The sequence below is a fragment of the Apteryx rowi genome, unplaced genomic scaffold (assembly GCF_003343035.1).
Source record: "Apteryx rowi isolate R43461 unplaced genomic scaffold, aptRow1 scaffold_12, whole genome shotgun sequence".
Classification (NCBI taxonomy): domain Eukaryota; kingdom Metazoa; phylum Chordata; class Aves; order Apterygiformes; family Apterygidae; genus Apteryx; species Apteryx rowi.
The window spans coordinates 4,416,008-4,432,560 of record NW_020447419.1 but is presented as its reverse complement, the minus strand read 5'-3'; the positions used below and the strand labels follow the sequence as shown (position 1 = coordinate 4,432,560).

The 16,553-nt window shown below is 46.1% G+C and overlaps 1 protein-coding gene across 1 annotated transcript; it reads right to left on the bottom strand.

Annotated features, from left to right (window-relative positions):
• Nucleotides 1-218: 218 nt before the first annotated feature.
• LOC112977042 (cytochrome P450 20A1) lies at nt 219-16,370 on the bottom strand (the record flags this gene model as incomplete). The annotated part of the gene is made up of 12 exons (XM_026088906.1): nt 219-651; nt 825-914; nt 2,865-2,929; nt 3,587-3,698; nt 5,574-5,694; nt 6,880-6,934; nt 7,356-7,471; nt 9,141-9,219; nt 9,905-10,072; nt 10,762-10,907; nt 16,062-16,228; nt 16,321-16,370. Coding segments are annotated over 12 exons (1,320 nt in total), but the record flags the coding sequence as incomplete, so codon positions are not given.
• Nucleotides 16,371-16,553: the final 183 nt, after the last annotated feature.

Genomic DNA, 16,553 nt, shown 5'->3' with positions numbered 1-16,553 from the left:
CAGTTATAGCTGTAGCTGAAGGAAAGGAAGGATACTTAGAATAAAAATACCTATATTTAGAGAAAGACTTTGTCCTTGTGCCTCCAAGGTCTTTCTATCTGGGATCCATAAAGAAGTGATCCCCATGGCACAGTCTCATATCCAGCTCTGGCTGCTGCTGGAGAGGTGCTGGACTAACCAGGAGCCTGCCCTTTGATTAGCTGACACCTGACAGTTCATAGAGAAACCACTGCAAGGTTTTATTGCTTCCTTTGCAAGGATATGGCTAGAAAGCCAAAAGCAATGGTAAAAAAGGCATACAGATTAAATCTACTTTAATATGGCCGTTGGTTGAGTTAGAAAAAGTACCCAAGCAGAGGGTGTGGTTAAGAACATGGAAGGTAACAAAATCTGGATATAAAATTCCTTGGCTGAGTCAGTGTGCTGCCAGCACGGTTCCCTCTAAAGCCCTTGCTCAGAACTTCACTGCTGGCACTTTCAGCCCTTTGTTTTGCTTGCTCTTAACTTCTCTTAGACACCGTTATCCAGGCTTCCTCTTTTGGCGAGGTTACCAGCTCATATTTGGTCTCCATGACTTGTCCTTTCACCGGGTGGAGGTGCAGTTTCCTTACCAGAACACTCAGCAGAACTGTAGCCACCATATAGGCAAACCTGAGGGAGGAGATAGGAGAAGAACAAGAATAAAAACCTGGCTATGATGTAAATCTGCCAAAGGACAACTGCCAGCTTGGACAGATTGTCTCAGCAGTAACAGGAACAGGCTGAAATGACCTTCTCTCCCCTCTACCACAGAGAGGCACACAGACCTCTTTCCTTATGCTCACCTCAACTCTGGGCACTCCTGGCTTCCTGAAAAACCCAACATGGAGAGATTTTTCATGGCTGATTCCTCATTGAATCTCTCTGGGTCAAATCTATGAAAGACAAAATGCAGTGAGGCTTTCTGTGCAGCTACAGGATCCTTCCCTTGGGCACGTTTGCACACACACAAGAATAAGAAACTGGCAGTGAAAGACAGAATCCCACTAATTTACTAGCAGCATCAATCCAATACCTCTTCCATCTAAATCATGCTGGGTAATTCCACAAACATATGTGAAGGCAATTGTCCATCCACTCCACCTATGTTCCAAGCTGGCCAGCTGTGTCCCAGCTTAGTTCAAAAGCTGAGTAACTGAGTTAGCATGACACAGGGCTGGAGCTAACATGCATTACCTCTCAACAGTGGGTATTTAGCTTGAGCAGACAGCTGAGCTGATGCTGCTACCTGCCCTCTCTTCCCCCAGGGCACATGCAATCTGATTTGCCTCCCTCTCTCTTGCTTCCAAAAATATTTCCCCCTTCTCCTTGCCCCTCACCCTCCTCGTTAAGCAGCTGGTGTGTGGATGTGGATGTGGATGTAGATGCGCTGGGGGAGGGAAGCTGGTGACTCATTCAAGTGAGAAAAGTGGCTTCCAGCATTAGGCTGGTGGAGGTTGTGAGAGAACTATTATCTGGGCTGGCATGAGTTAAAATAAGATTCCCATAATCAAGTAACCAAAAGGAGACTAATAAAATATCAGTCAATTTAAACACAAGGCATTACAGAAGAAAAAACAGGCAATTTGGTGGCTGGAAGGCAGTTCCCTTTCATTTTGTGCTAAATCCTTCTACTTATACTTCAAACCTTTGGTTCCCTACCTGAACACCCAAGAACTGTAGCCCTGCTTCTATGAAAGTAGAGGCAGCAGTAGAGGCTGCTGCTTCTCAGTAGAGGCAGCAACCAGTCTATATTCCCACTGAACTGACATGGCAAATTATGGAATTTCTAACAAGTAAGAAAATGCAGCTGTCTAGAAAAAAAACCCCAAAAAACTATGGAGGACAAATAGGCATACATAGTGTTTTCATACAGCAGGTGGGTGAAAGGACCATGAAGTGCTGATCTCCTACCTCCGTCACACACATACACACCTGCTCCAGGCTCAGCCACAACCTCCACCCTCCCTCTCCTTGGAATAAAGAGGCTGTGCTCGCAGCAGTCCTCTCCTGTGCCCCCCAGGGGTCCTCAGCGAACCTGCCTCAAACACACTGCACGTCCCATCCTAGTGGGCAATTCCTGGCAGGATGCCAGCAGATCGGTGCATCAGTGCCTGACCCTTCTGCAAGAGCTACATTTGCAGGAGACGACAAATGCTGTTCTCAGGGCCCTTTTCTTTCTCCTAGATCACAGCTGTCTCTTCCATTTCTCTAGAATAACTGAACCACATTTTTTTCCTAGCCTAAGCAAAGTCAGACAAATGTTAATATTTGCCACCTGGAGGCCACAGTAAGCTACAGCAATTTTTTTTCTTTAACCTCCAAAATACTGGACTGGATTCAGTTTTGTTTTCATAGATAGAAGTAATGAGGTAGCACTTCCTTCCCCCTGAAAAACCCAGGCTTCTGGGAGGACGTTTCCTCCCTTGCACCATTGTTTCATAGTGACAGGCAGTGATTCCAAAACCATTCAAATCATGTTTTTCTCTCACAGAACACCTTAAAAAGAATTTCCCAGCATTTGCCAGGGAAGCACTGTGTATGTGCAAAAAAAAAAAAAAAGAAAAGAAAAGAACCCCCCCCCCCCAAATCTGTTGTTAAACAATAATACACACACACACTGGAGCCTGGGAGGATCACAACCTGAAGTGCCACAAAATCCCCGTCATGTAGGTAAGTAAATCAAGAACCTCATAAATAGATTTTCTTACAGACTCCCTTTCATCTCCAAAATCTGCTTAAGGCAGGTCCTGCAGCCAAACAGGCTGTGCATGGAATTAAGATCCAAAGAATATTAATTAAAAAAGGAAAGGAATAGTTGTAATAAAGGTCCCAATTCTACATACTTGTATGGTGAAGGCCAAGATGAACTGTCCTGCAGCATCACACCAAGAGCATAAAGCACAAGTGTCTGCAAAGAAAATTAGGACACGTATGTCAGAGTAGGAAGAAATGCACAGTTAAAGGCACCTCTGGACTACACTGCTGGAGGAGGATTATTCTTTGGACCACTCATATTTAACAGGTGGTTTAAAAATGCCTATAAAGATAATATGCTGTATTCATCTACAGATTTCTATAATCCATGCCCACAGGTTAGGATTTTATCTTCCAAGGCCCGTGCAACTCTTGGTGGTTAGAGAGGGCCTGATCCCATTACCCCACTCTTACTGGCATGTATGGATGGATGCCTTGTATTCTCTGCAATGGAAGGTACCATTCTGTGTGGGAAATATGAGTGATGTGATCAGCTGTAATCATGCTCTTTTATGCACAACTGAGCCCAGAGACTTCTTCAAAAGATGATTCAACCCTGATGGACCCAAAACCAGAAACAAATCTACTCAGGAAGAGAATATGAGTTCCCAAAGCCTCTCCACAGAGGAACAGCATGGCAAACTGAGCTAAATGGTACTGTCAGATGACAGACCAGCTGCTTAGGTTAAACAGTGTCAAAAGACACGGTTTTCTGCCTCACCCCTCCACTGGAAGAACGATGATGGAAGAACAAACAGCGAATTCCCCTTCAGGAAGGGAGGGTGGCCTGGTGCTTCCAGGACTGACCTACCTCTTTCGGGATAGTATGTTGGTCGACTCTGCCCTCCAACTCCTGCAGCTGTGCAGCAATGGGAGTAAGTTTTGCTGTTCGCACTGTCTCACACAGGACTTGCCGACAGTATCTGCAACCAGCAAGTCTTGGTCAGTTTAGTTATAACATTTGGTTATAAGCTTTTAGAGAAGGTTATCAAAATTTCTATTCAGCCTGCCTTTTTCAGATTTTAAACTAAACTAACTTTGCTAAAAAGGCATAAACAGACCAGCCCTTTTCCTAGACATCTCACCCATACAAGAAACAGCATAACACCCCCCCCATGCACTGTACTGCTTTACTGAAACCCTAACACTAGCCCAGGTATAAAATTTACCCAGTTGGCCAACAGGCACACCAGAAATAAAGGCGCCACTGTTCACCAGTCATCATCCTAGTTCTGTGGCCCTTCAGAAGGTTTCTTCCATGCTTTCTTTTTGAATTCCTCTAACATTAATTCAACTGTTAAACTTACTAAGATTACCTCTACTTTTGTAAAACCAAGACATAAACCAGATAAGTTTACTTCTCTTAACACCAGCTCCAAACCTCTCTCTGTGGTACATGCAAGCACCAGCAATAAACCCAAATTTCTCATCATTTTCTTTCTGAAACCCTGGGGAAAAGCATCTTAGAGTGGCCATTACTGGTATGAAAAATGAATGCTATCTATTTGTCTACAAAAACACCAGTTCTCATCCTCACTCTGTGGCCTGTACAAGGATCAACAGGAACTCCAGGTCCTCCTGACTTCCTTCCTGAAATCCTAACCCAAGAGTGAAAATTATTAAGTAGCCAGTATATATATCCACCAGAATTAATTCTCTCTCTGTATGTATATATTCGTATATATATATATGTATATATACACACACACACGACCCATTTGCTTCTCTGAACATTACCCTTCATCCTACTTCTGTGAAGCATATCAAAGTTAGGAGGAAACTAAAATATTCCTTTCTTTCCTACTGAAACCCTAATCTTAGCCCTAACTGTTGGGTAAAATTTAGCAGAGTGGCTCCTATGCCCGTCAAAATTAAAAAAACCTTCCATTCTCAGGACCCATCCTAGCTCTGTGGTGCAGCCAAGAGTTGGCTGGAAATTCAGATTCTCATTCTCTTCTTTCTAAAGCCCCAGGGTTTTACCTTAAGGCAAAAATTACCAGGTAGCCAATGAATTTATCAAAATTTGACACACAATCTTCACTGTTTCCATTAACAGCTCTCCCACCACTTCTGGGCTCCCGACAGCACTCAGCAGTGAAACAAAATCCTTCTTGCTTCCTTTCTGAAAATGTAGCCTTACAGGTAAAACTTACCATTATGACCAGTGTCTGCACTCAGAGGAGAGATAAGCCATTTGTCCTTGTCCCATCCTAGCCATGTGGCCCATTCTAAGATCAGGAGGAAATCTCAGTTCTCATTTCTTCCTTTCTGAAGCCCCAGCTCATGCAGAGCACACCACATTACTGATAGTTGCCCCAAAACTGAACGTCTATTCAACTCTCCCAACCTGAGCCCTCAAGGGAGAACAGGACAAAGATGGTTTCTCAAACTCTTACTCTGAATTAACCTTCCTCCTTAAAGGGCTTCAGTTGCATTAGTGCAGTCATTGGTACATCCAGGCTTCACTGGTGGCTGATGGGAGACACTCTCCTGGGTTTGTCTTGGCACAGAGAGCCAAGGCACTGACTCTGTGCTCTCTTCCTCTGCAAATGAACCTAAAGAGTTTCTTGTACACACTCGCAAGGGAGCAGCCTGGTCCATCTGTCTGGAGCCCTACAGCAGAGATTTGGTCTGTGCTGCAACTTATCCTGTGGTTTGATCATTTCCAGAAGAAAATGGAGTAGCTTTTGGATGCCTTCTCTTGACTCAGTGTAGGCAGGWATCAGCCTCCAACACATGAGCTCCTGTCCCCACCTCATGAGATAACCTCCCTCTCCCATTCCTTCCAAGGGACCCACCTGAGCTGCTCGATCTTCTCAGGTGTAATTGGTCCCTTTCCCAGAACACGGTCCACCTCCTTGTAGAGATTCTGCTGGACTTCTTCGGAGGTTGTCAGGAAATAGACTGCCCAGGTGCACACTGGGGAAGGAATCAAGACAAAGCTGTGCAGGAGACAGAGCTGTGCAGCCTCATAGCTCTGGGGAAGAGACCACACAGCCCAGCAAAGGGTCAGCCACAGTGTTTCTCTTTTCCATCAAACAGCTGTGACGCTGTAGCAACCACCCGCTCTGCGGAATGAGAATTATTAGACCAGCCATTCAACTGAAAGGCTGGTTTGTCCAGATTATCAGAAAATTCCCTTATTTACGGGTTTCCTCAGCACATGTCAGACAACTGCTCCAGAGAGCCAATATCTGGGCTCCCGACGGGGAAGGACAAGAACAGCACAATTCTCTGCACCAGGTTGGCCAGCACTTGTTTCTCCTACCTCTCTTTTGTGAGGTACTCAAGAGACATCTTTAAGAGCAGAATGAGAAAGAAACCTTGCATATGAAATAAGTGTGTAGGATGCAGTTTCCCTAAAGCTACAAGCAAATGTTTCTACCACTCCAAATTGTCTACTTATGAGAACTATCCAGAAATCCCTGAGGAGTCAATCCCCCTGAAAACAACAGCCTTCCTGGGTACTTGGAGAGGACATTCTCTGCACCTGGGAGGTTTTCTTCGGAGTCCCAGCCCCATGGCTGAGATACAGGGTCTGATAATCATGGGATTAAGTTCAAATCATTCCCCTATCACCAGAGAGTTTACACAGTTCCAGTTTGTGTTTTCATTTGCTTTTTCTATAATCTGTGTACATATCCCAGAGTAACTCCTTTGAAAGTCTTTCACGTATAGAACATACCTATCCCCCAGAAATCCAAAGCAGCCAGTCAAATATCAGCATTCTGCTCTAATTCCCCTCCCAAATGCCAGAAACTATTTTAGGTCATGATCTTTGTGGCTTGCATCTTCTGGTGTTCTCTCATCAAATTTAGCATCAGTTGGCTGGGGTTAGAGTCCGAGCAAAGAGCAGCAGGAAGAAATTCTAAGGTTCACTGAAAGACTGGGAAAGTTGTCAACCACAGCTTAGCTTCAACTCACTAACTGTGAGGCTGTGTCAAGAGCTTGCTGTAAAACTAGCTGTCTCAATACATTTGCAGCTCAGGAGTAACAGGATGATGAAAATCACTTTTTGCTAGACTAAAATAAATCCCATGTCATCACACTCACTTTTAGACAGCTGAATGTGGGGATGGAAAGCTACCTGCATTCTGTACTTACAGTTAGCAGTGATTACGCATCCCGCCAAGGAGAAAATCATTGTATCTTCCAGAATCTAGAAAATAAAATCCTGTTCAGGGAATGAAGTCCATAAGACTGTAAGAATTAGAGAGAAGCAGCACATCCTCCACTTGAGCACTAGAAATCCCTTTAGTGTAGGGAGCAGAAAACCTAGAAGGAATGGACTGAAGTCTCTGTAGCATTTCCACAGAAATGGCACTTGAGACAGATGCTTAATACTAATATATTTCTAGCTTATGAAGAAGAGTAACAAAGCAGAGGCAAGGAAAGCTACCAAAATCTAATACAATTAAAGACTGGAGGAATGGAAAAAGAACTGAAGAGAAACCCTGTTTCAGTAAGGAATCTGGACTGAACAAGATGCAAAAACTTGAATTAATCAAGGGCTACAATGTAATTAGCTGCTGATCTAGCAAAATTCCATTACTTTGTAATGACATAACAGCTGCACAGACCTGCTGGTCACTGAGGCTCCCCTGCAGTAAGCTGTCTATGAGGACATGCCTGTTGAATGATCTGCCTCGGCGCTCCTTTGTGACTTTCCTTAAGGTGGATTCCATCTCCATCAGAGCTTGGGACACACAGAGAAATGATTATTTTAAAACCTGGTCATCCTGAGAGCTGCAGAGGACTGAATTCATCTCCCCAGTCAGATTTTCAGACCAGCTGTTGCTGCTGGGCTCACTTACAGAAGCAGCCTCTTTGCTGAACATGTTAGTATAAATTTGGAAGGTGATATTTCCAATTTAGTTGAAAACGTAGGAACAAAATATGACAGGTCCCCTAAAAAAAAGCCAGCCTTATAGGTATAACCAAGACAGGTACTCTGTGAGCTGAAATCATGTAAGGGAACGTCAAATAACAGCAAGTGTTGAACCATCAGATAACATGTTTAACTAGCCCGCATAAAAATGCATGAGCCAAATAACATCACTTCCATGACCTGTAGAGTTGTAATTACTAAAGTGTTGTTACCTCCAACCACAGACAGTCCCCCTTTGTTAGGGGCTCTATAAACATGGTGCGCAAGAGGAAGGCTCTGTGCTAAAGAGCCTGCATAGACAAAGAGAGGAAGGTAGGAAAATGTGGGAGAATTTTGGCACAGGGTACAGACATTCAAAGGTATTTGGCTGCCTAACTCCTGGTAGCTGCTGTGGGAACAGGGGGGAGTTAGGGACCTAGATGCCACTGGTTGCCTGATTTAAACGACCTACCCAAGATTATTTAGGAAACATGGAGCATAAGGTGGAGCTGAACCTTGATTTCCCAAGGCCCAGTTCAACCCCTTAACCTTAAAACTATCTTTCTTCCTTCCTATCCTCTCTGTAGAGGAAGGCCAACAGCACTTAAACACCAAGCCTCGCTAGCTGGAGTTTGTAGAATTGTGTCCTAGTGTGTCATCCTACTACAGATCAGGAGCAATCCTCAACAAGTGTCCAGGGGAGAAGCCTGTTTCAGCAGGGCAGTGTTTGGTCTAAGCTTCTGAAACCCACAGAGCCAGCAACATAAGGAAGGAACACCAGGTTTGGAGGATTTACAAGGAAATGCTCAGTTCTACATACAGACTACTTTTGTTTAACATCTTATCAATCAATACTGAAGAGTATTAACAACTGAAAATACAGAACAACTGAAAAATAAAACAACCCACTGTGAAATACTGCGAGAAGTACAAGCACTGCCATAACACACCTGAAAATCATAGGTGACCTTGGAATATCGCATCAGAGACTATAACATGGAAGGTATCAATTGAAGCTGCACCTCTGTACGCCTGACTTCTAGCCTGCGAGTGACTGAGGTTGGCCTGGCAGCAAACTTGTCGAATGGGGCATCATAAAAATGGCCATACAGGCATGAACAAGCCACTCCATCTGTCTCCACCTAGCACAGTTGTCTGTCTCTAACAGAGGTCAAAAGCTAGGGAAAAGACCAGGAAGGGAGCAAGCACACTCCGATACTTCCTAGGTTTCTCTCCAGCCTCCAGACTACAGAAATCCTAGTTTTAGTCCTACAGACTTCTTGCACAATTGCAGGCTTGTCACTCAGCTGTGAAACAGCAATACGTCCCAATCTCCTGCAGGAGTGGGGAGGACACATCTGGTAGCTTATGTCAGGATGATCAAGTCTATAGAAAAGCCACAACAGCTGGGCAAGTTAAGTGCTTCCATATGCTAGCTAACTACATGCATTAATCAGAGTAGAGGGGGAGGGAGTCTGAGATTTTGGGAGGAACCCACCATCTTCATACAGCTTCTTCCTAGTCATGTTTTTGTCAAGGGACCCATCCAAGAAACCCTTTCCAATCTCAAACCAGATCTGAAAGAAGGACAGAGAAAAAAGCACTGTCACTTACCACAGGCAGAGACTGCTGGAACCCTTTTATTCTTCCCCACTCAGAAAAATAAAAACACCCCAAAAAAAGACTTCCTCTGACCATGAAATTGGTCTCCTTTTTAGGCACTATGCCCCATTCCAGTTATTACAGCTGAAACAGATCTGAAATGAAACAGCTGTGAGAAGTAATTACTGCTGTCGTGAAAAAGACATAGGAATCTTGATGGGACTGTCTCTTTCCCTATCACCAGCAGATTTATCATCCCCAGATGCAGACACAACTTGGGACACCCTCAGATTTTCCTGTGTCCACAATGTCACAGAGCCTTCAGAAGAGTTCTGGAAAGGAGAATTTTCACTGGCATTCCCAGGAGAGTTTAACTAAATTATGTACAAAATACCTCTCAGTTGCCATTGGATCTGGGTCCCTGATTTCCACAGACCCTTTAGAAGCACCCAGCCTTAGTCTAATGACAGCAGGATCTTTCTGATAGTATCAGCTTGGGACAGCTGAGGCAGAGCCCTCATGGCTAGAGCACTCAGCTCAGTGTGCACGTGTCAGTGGTAGCTTGTGCTAGCCCTTGCTAAACTGTACACAGATACAAGCTGTATGCTGTTGGCTTGGAAAAATGTTGCAGAGGGATTCCTGGCTCTTCATGACACTTACTGCATCGTGGTTCCTGCGGAATCGGATGACTTCTCGGTCATCTTCAAAGCTGCTGCCCATAGCTGTCTGCGTGACAGACTTCATGGCAAAGCCCAGCATGTGCTGGCAGAGTGGCACATGTTGTGCCTCAGGAAGGGAGAGCCATTTGGCTAGCAACTCTTCTGACAGCTTAAGAGGGAAGAAATCATTAGTTAGCATTGATCTCAGCAAGCTACTTATGAAACATACCCCAAACTGGAGGCATTCCCACCCAGCTTCTAAAGCAGACCACACTCTCATGGCTATGGCAAGAATCTATGTTCTCTCCTGTGTTTCCTTGTATTGTTAAGCTTGAACAGTAACATTTTAGCCTCCAATCTCCTGCCTGTCCCCAGGGTTTTCCCCCTATAAGACAGCTCTATCTTTTTCTCTTGTTCCCTCTGTCACAGAAAAAAACTTAAACCCTTTAATACTAGTAGCTCCAGACCAGAAAAACTCATCATGTTCTGGTTGCTGGACTGAGTCAATAGAACAGTTCTTCATTTGTTTGCAGTCCCAACAGCTGGTTCTTTATTCCTCCCTCCTGTGCTGGGAAATAAACCTAGAATCCAGATGCTTCAGCATCTTTGCATCTGGTGTCTCAGCATAAAATGTCACCAAGCCCAGCCTTTCACCCTTAACCCACTGGAGCTAATGGAAACCAAATATTCACACTGTGTTTGAACAGACAGAGGCATCAACTTGACTTTCTCTCTCAAATGCTTACCATTTCAGGGCTAATTTGAATGCAGCCCTTTTATCCTAGTGATCACTCCCACTAAACTTCCCCCTGGGAGCCACAGAAAGCTTCTATGCTGTAGAAAGGCAAAGTTATTCACCTTCTGGATGAGAGCAAAGTTACTCTGTAGGGACTTGGTCACACCATTTTCATACAGCTTTCTCCTCAGGTGGCTCTCCCCTGTATCCCCATTCAGGCTGGACTGGTACCTCAAGAAGGACTTCAGCATTGTCTCAAATGGATCCACTGAAAGCAAATAAAGGAAAAAACATTCCAAAGTCAGGCAGTCCCACTGCACAGAGATGATGAAAACAGCAACCTCTTTACTTGGGCACTGCTATTTCTGGGCCAGGAGCAAGGCACAGCCCTTTCCCCCAGAAACGGTCTCTTTAGGGTGTCAAACTTCTCTTGTTTCACATGGGCTGGGACCTCATACGGACTCCTCCCTGGGCCAGGACACCATCAACTCCCTCTGCAAAGTTTGCCTCCCGGCTGCACAACAGAGCTCTAGCAAGTAGCTCTTCTCAATGTTTTTAGTAGCAGCGCCTTGGAAGCTTCTTCCCAGCTTGCAGGCTGGTTGTATCAATGTGGTCACAGCAGTGAGCGTGGCACTCTCCTTCCCCTTCTCCTCCAACCTGACCTGCAGCCCCTCCAGCACATTCCCCTCCCTAACAACCAGTGCACCCTCCTGCCCTGGCCGCAGCTGTGCACATGCACATAGGACACATCAGCCGGCACCGCAGACTTAGCCAAAGGTTGCTCCCTGCACTCCTCATCTCACGACACGGACCCTGCAAACCTAATCTGACATCCTGCTGCACTTGCATGATTTCTCTTAGGAGCACTGAGCTGATGAGCTTTTCCCAAACTAACACCTACCCCTCTCAGTCAGGACTGCCTCCAGCAGGGAAGCTGCATGTGTCTTACAGAAAGCAGTGTCCCATTAAGCTATGGAATGTTTTCTACTTCTCATTATTTAACTTTTCCTCTTTCTTATGCACAGAGGCTTGCAACAGTGTACAGATTAGACAGAAACACATTACCTCCGTCTTCCATATCCATGGTTTTAGTTAGATCTTTAACTCTGAATTTCACCACCAGAGGCCTCTATTTAATAAATCTGCCAGAGTGCATTAGGAATCAATGCAAATGCAAAACTGTGCAATAAAGCATGAGCTATCATATGCTCTTCCCTTCCTGCAAACTTTTCTGTGGGTCTGGCAGAACTGGCAGAATTATTAAGGAACTATATTGAAGCATCAATGAGGGGGTTTCCAAGAGGGATATTTTCACTGTTCATCACAGCCTGTTATTTCTCCCAGATGAAGCGTAAAATCTCTGAGGCATTAGAAGACATAGAGGTTGGGCCAGACACATGTGACTCTACTTACCAGTGATGTGTCCAGGACTCCCAGCTGAGATCACGGTCTCATTACATGACTGGACAAACATCCAAGAGCAGATGATTCCTGCCTGCAGGGGACTTATCAGCTAATGAAACAAAGGCAGCTAACAAGGGCGGAGGCAGGAATACAGTCAACTCTCCAGAAATCTTTTCTCCCACATCATTTCCCTTCCAACATTTTAAAGCTCTGTATCTCAGACTCTTTCCCACTTTGAATGACGAGGAATATGTGCATGTGTCGTGAGGCCTGGCAGATGGTACCCATGGCTCTGCATGTGGAGCAGGCTGTTACGTGATCCTGGCTGCTGCTGACAATTCCTCCCCCAAGGTACTTTGCCATGGGGTGGCTGCTGCTAGTCATGCCACGACCCCATGCTGACTGGCCCTGGCAGAGCGAGGCACAGCACTGAGGGAGCCAGAAAGGCATGCGGCTCATGGCAAAGTCCACACGGCAGATCTGGCAAGCAGAGGCATTTGCAGAGAGAGGCCAGAGGATGCTGTGCACCCCTGTTTGAGGAGACTGCAAGGTTCTCCTGGTGTGTGTGAAAGAAAACTGCTGGGTCACCAATGAGCTCCTTTTTTTTCCCCTACTTTCTCCCTAGTGCAAACTGGCAGCCCCATGCCAGTGCTGTGCTCAGCGTTGTGAACTCACAGGACCACAGAGCCCAGATTGCTGTTTGCTGAGGGCTGCCCTTTCCTCACAGTATTTGGGAGATGGCTGTTTCTCCTCAGCCACAGGAGACTTGTAGCTCCACAAGGCATGAACTGCCTCTCAGAGAACAAGCTCTGTGCTGCCAGTGCTTCCTCGGAGTTCTTGCTTTACCGTCGTCTCGAAAACAGCTCCAGGGTTACATTTTCAACCCTTTCAGTGAAGTGTATCAAAATTTTGACTGTTCCTTCCTCTTGCAAGGAACTCTTCTCATCCTCACAAGAACCTCAGCATGCTGTCCTGGATAACATTGCACATAAACACAGGGAAAAGATCAAACCCTGGATAGCCAAAACAGATGCTGAGCAGAACTGAACATCAGAAATGGAAAGGACCTCTGAAGCTGCCCTGCTCAATGAGGCCAGGACCAACAGCACCATCTCTAGAGTTCAACGTGCATCAGTCTGAAGTATATCTGTTGATGGAGCATCAGCCATTTCCTGAAGGAGATGGCAGGAAATCTGCTTTTGCAGCCTACAGGTTCTTTGTCCCAACCCAAAAGGCCATGTCAACTCATGGGAGTTTTCCACAGGGCTCTCTGAACCCGTTGCTTCTGGAAAACTTGAATTAGTCCACCTTTTCCACATTCACACCTTTCACAGGTCTGGATTGCTACTCCAGAGTCTCCCAGGAACTGCCAGTCTCAGCAGCAAACTTTTACCTCCTTTGAATTCTCCTTGTAAATTAATCCCAACCGACCTTTAAAATTGTAATAGCTTTAAGCAAGAGAACAAACATTCTCCTGGCTCTAGGAACCTCTTAATAATTCTGAATACAATTTCGACTTCAGGGCTCTCCTGAGGGATACACTATCAGTATCTCTCTCTCTCCAATAAGCACAGCCATACCTTCAATAAATGCCCAAGATGAGAGGCAGCTTTCTATGCTACTTGGTGCCAAACCCAACACCTCAAATTTGGAAGCCAACAAGCAGCCATCTACGAAAGGTGGCTCTGCTCTGGCCTCAGCTGCAGCTTTACCCCAGCTGGTTGAGGAGGAATTACATTGCAAGAGCTTTCAAGTAGCTCTAGGGAGTCAGGTGTTGGGCATATGCCAGTCCACAGTGGGCTGTCTCCTGGCCCAGAGCACTGTGTGCACAGGAGAGAGAAGGAAAATACCATGTCTCCAACAAAACTGCAAGATGCCTTTCTGCCAGTTGATGGCTGAGAGCTACAACTCCTACTCCCTCCTACCAGGAACAGGTACAAGTACAGTCTTGCTGCAGCCACTCAAACACTGTGTGTTGTTTACGTGTCAGACAAAGCTCCAGGAAAAACAAGCAGTAAGAGAGGACATTCCTCACCTCTAATAAGTTTGAGCACTTCTGATAAGCAACAGTGTTAAAGGAAAGCACTGATGTGAGTAATACTACTGCTTTCTTCAGGCCTGAATTTGATACAGTACACAAGAACACCCCTTTCTTTGCCTTTCTGAAGATCCCCTCTGATCTGTTCATTCTGCTGGGCCAAACATGCTCTCCCTAGCTCCTCTTGCAGGACAGGCTCCCCACTCCTGTGAGAGTTGCTGGCAGCCTTTCTTTGCACCTGCTCTATTCAAAATCATCCCTCTGAGTACAGGGGCTCAGAGCTACACACAGGATTCCAGGTTGGGCTCACGTGAGCCTTGTGCAATAGCCTTAGATACTTTCGTTTTTCTACAGGAAATATGTCACTTGATGCACCCTTTTTTCTCCATGGCCATGTCATCCTGCAGAAAACACATGCAGCCCGCTCTTGCTCCTTCCCTTCCCATTTCTGCTACTTCAGCCCTCCAGGTTACCCAGCTCCTCACTCTGACACGCCACTTCCCTGCGCTGACAAGGGGTCCCAGCGCAATGCCATCAGCGCAGGCTGCCAACACAGGTGGGAGTGCAGGATCCAACTATTTCACCTCCTTCCCCAGCCCAGCATTTCCCTTTCCCAACACAATCCAGCCTCACTCCCTCTTATGCTTCTCATATCCCACTATTACCTCCAGCTTCAGTAATGACCCAAATGGTGTCCAAGCAAATGCTGAACTGAAACCCAGACACAAACCCATCTCTACCTCCCTTCCTTGTCTAGAAGGTTGATTATCAAAGAATTATGGTATGACCACACTTTATTGCATTTCTCATTTATCCCCCTCCTTACAAAATGTGTTTAACTCTTGGCATACGAAGTAGGCCAGACTAGTCTGTAGGTACCTGGGTCACTTCACTTCCTAGATTTAAATCCACACACTGTATTTGTTTCTCTCCAGTATTTGGATACCCTCCGAAATTCAGTACATTTCAGAGAACTTGTCTGCTCGGGTGCCTGTCACCACCTCTCTGAGCTCTGAGAAGGGACTGCTCACTCTCCCCCACACACACTTGAGCACATTCAGATCTTTCAGGGTTGGTGTCCACCTTCTGGTCTGGCACTACTACCACTGTGTCTCACTGATCTTCATTTACTCCCATAATCATCACCAATTTATCTGAGTCTGTCATGCAACCGTACAGAACTTCCCCATCATGACCCCAGCATGAAAAGATGTTGAGGTATCTGCCTATGCCTGAAGACAGCCTATAATACCAATTTGGGAGCATGTAACCTATACCTTATTCAACTCCAAAATGAAAACTGGAAAAACAGTAGGTTAAACCAAAACATTAACTTAGTTAACTAATTGTGATCCCTTTACAAAGCAAAACACCCACCCAAGAGGCCTACAACCTAAACTAAAATACCCCTTGTACCTTCCCTAGGACTAAAAGCCTTAACTCAGCTACCAGCACCGCTGACCATCTCCCAGTCTGGAAGATCACCAGGGGCTTCCAGCACAAAATTCTACAACCCAAAGGAAAATGAGAGTTAGGGGACTTTTTCAAACAATACTTTAAAATCCCCACACTGAACCACACAAGGGAGGTATCACAGACTACCATAGCTGTTCTCAGACTTAAATTAATAAAATTCCTTGTCTTAAATTGTATTTCAATCTGCTTTTAACGTATGTTTCAAGCTGCTACAGGATCTTTGCCTTGCTGCTTTAAGCGACTAATGAGGACAACGCTTTTTGTGAACATTTGCCTGTAGGGAGAAGGTAAAAGACACAAGCAAATTCACTTCTTGATGGCCACTGGACAGCAGCGACTTTTGGTCGCTGATATTCAAACCCAGTAAGCAGGACCAAAGTCAGCTGCAAACCAGGCCTCACTCTCCTTCTGCACAGAACGAAACCCCAGCTGCCTTTGACACCTGATGCCAGGTAAGGCCAGAAAGAACAAAAACAAATCAAAGAGCAGGCAAAGGAGACTCACGCAGCCGGTTGGGGTTGGCGTGTTGTTTCAGGAGATCAATGGAGCCCAGGCTGACCACGAGGCGTCTTCCAAACCAGAAGGAGACGAGCGGGCCGTACTTCTCGTGCAGGTTGACCAGGAACTCGTGCAGACTGCCGCTGGCGGTGATGTCCGGCAGGTTGCCATCCCTGAGGAGCGCAGGGAGGGCGGCGGGTCACGAAGAGCACCCACTGCCCCGCCCCGGCTGAACGCGAGCAGGGAGGAGAGGGGAAGCACTTACTTCTCGTCAGTCGGAGCCAAGCCGGGGATCCCTGACGCTTGCCTGGACGCCTAAAGAGCACAGGGAAACGCGCCGGCCTCCTTGAACCCAGGCTTTACACGCAGCTTCCCCGCGCTACGCGCAGACCCTACGCTAAGGCCAGGGAAGCCGCGCCCTCGGGCCCCACACCTGCGGGTGGCGCAGCCGAGGGGCCCGGGCAACTCCCAGCGCCTGAACCGGCCGGATCCAGCGCA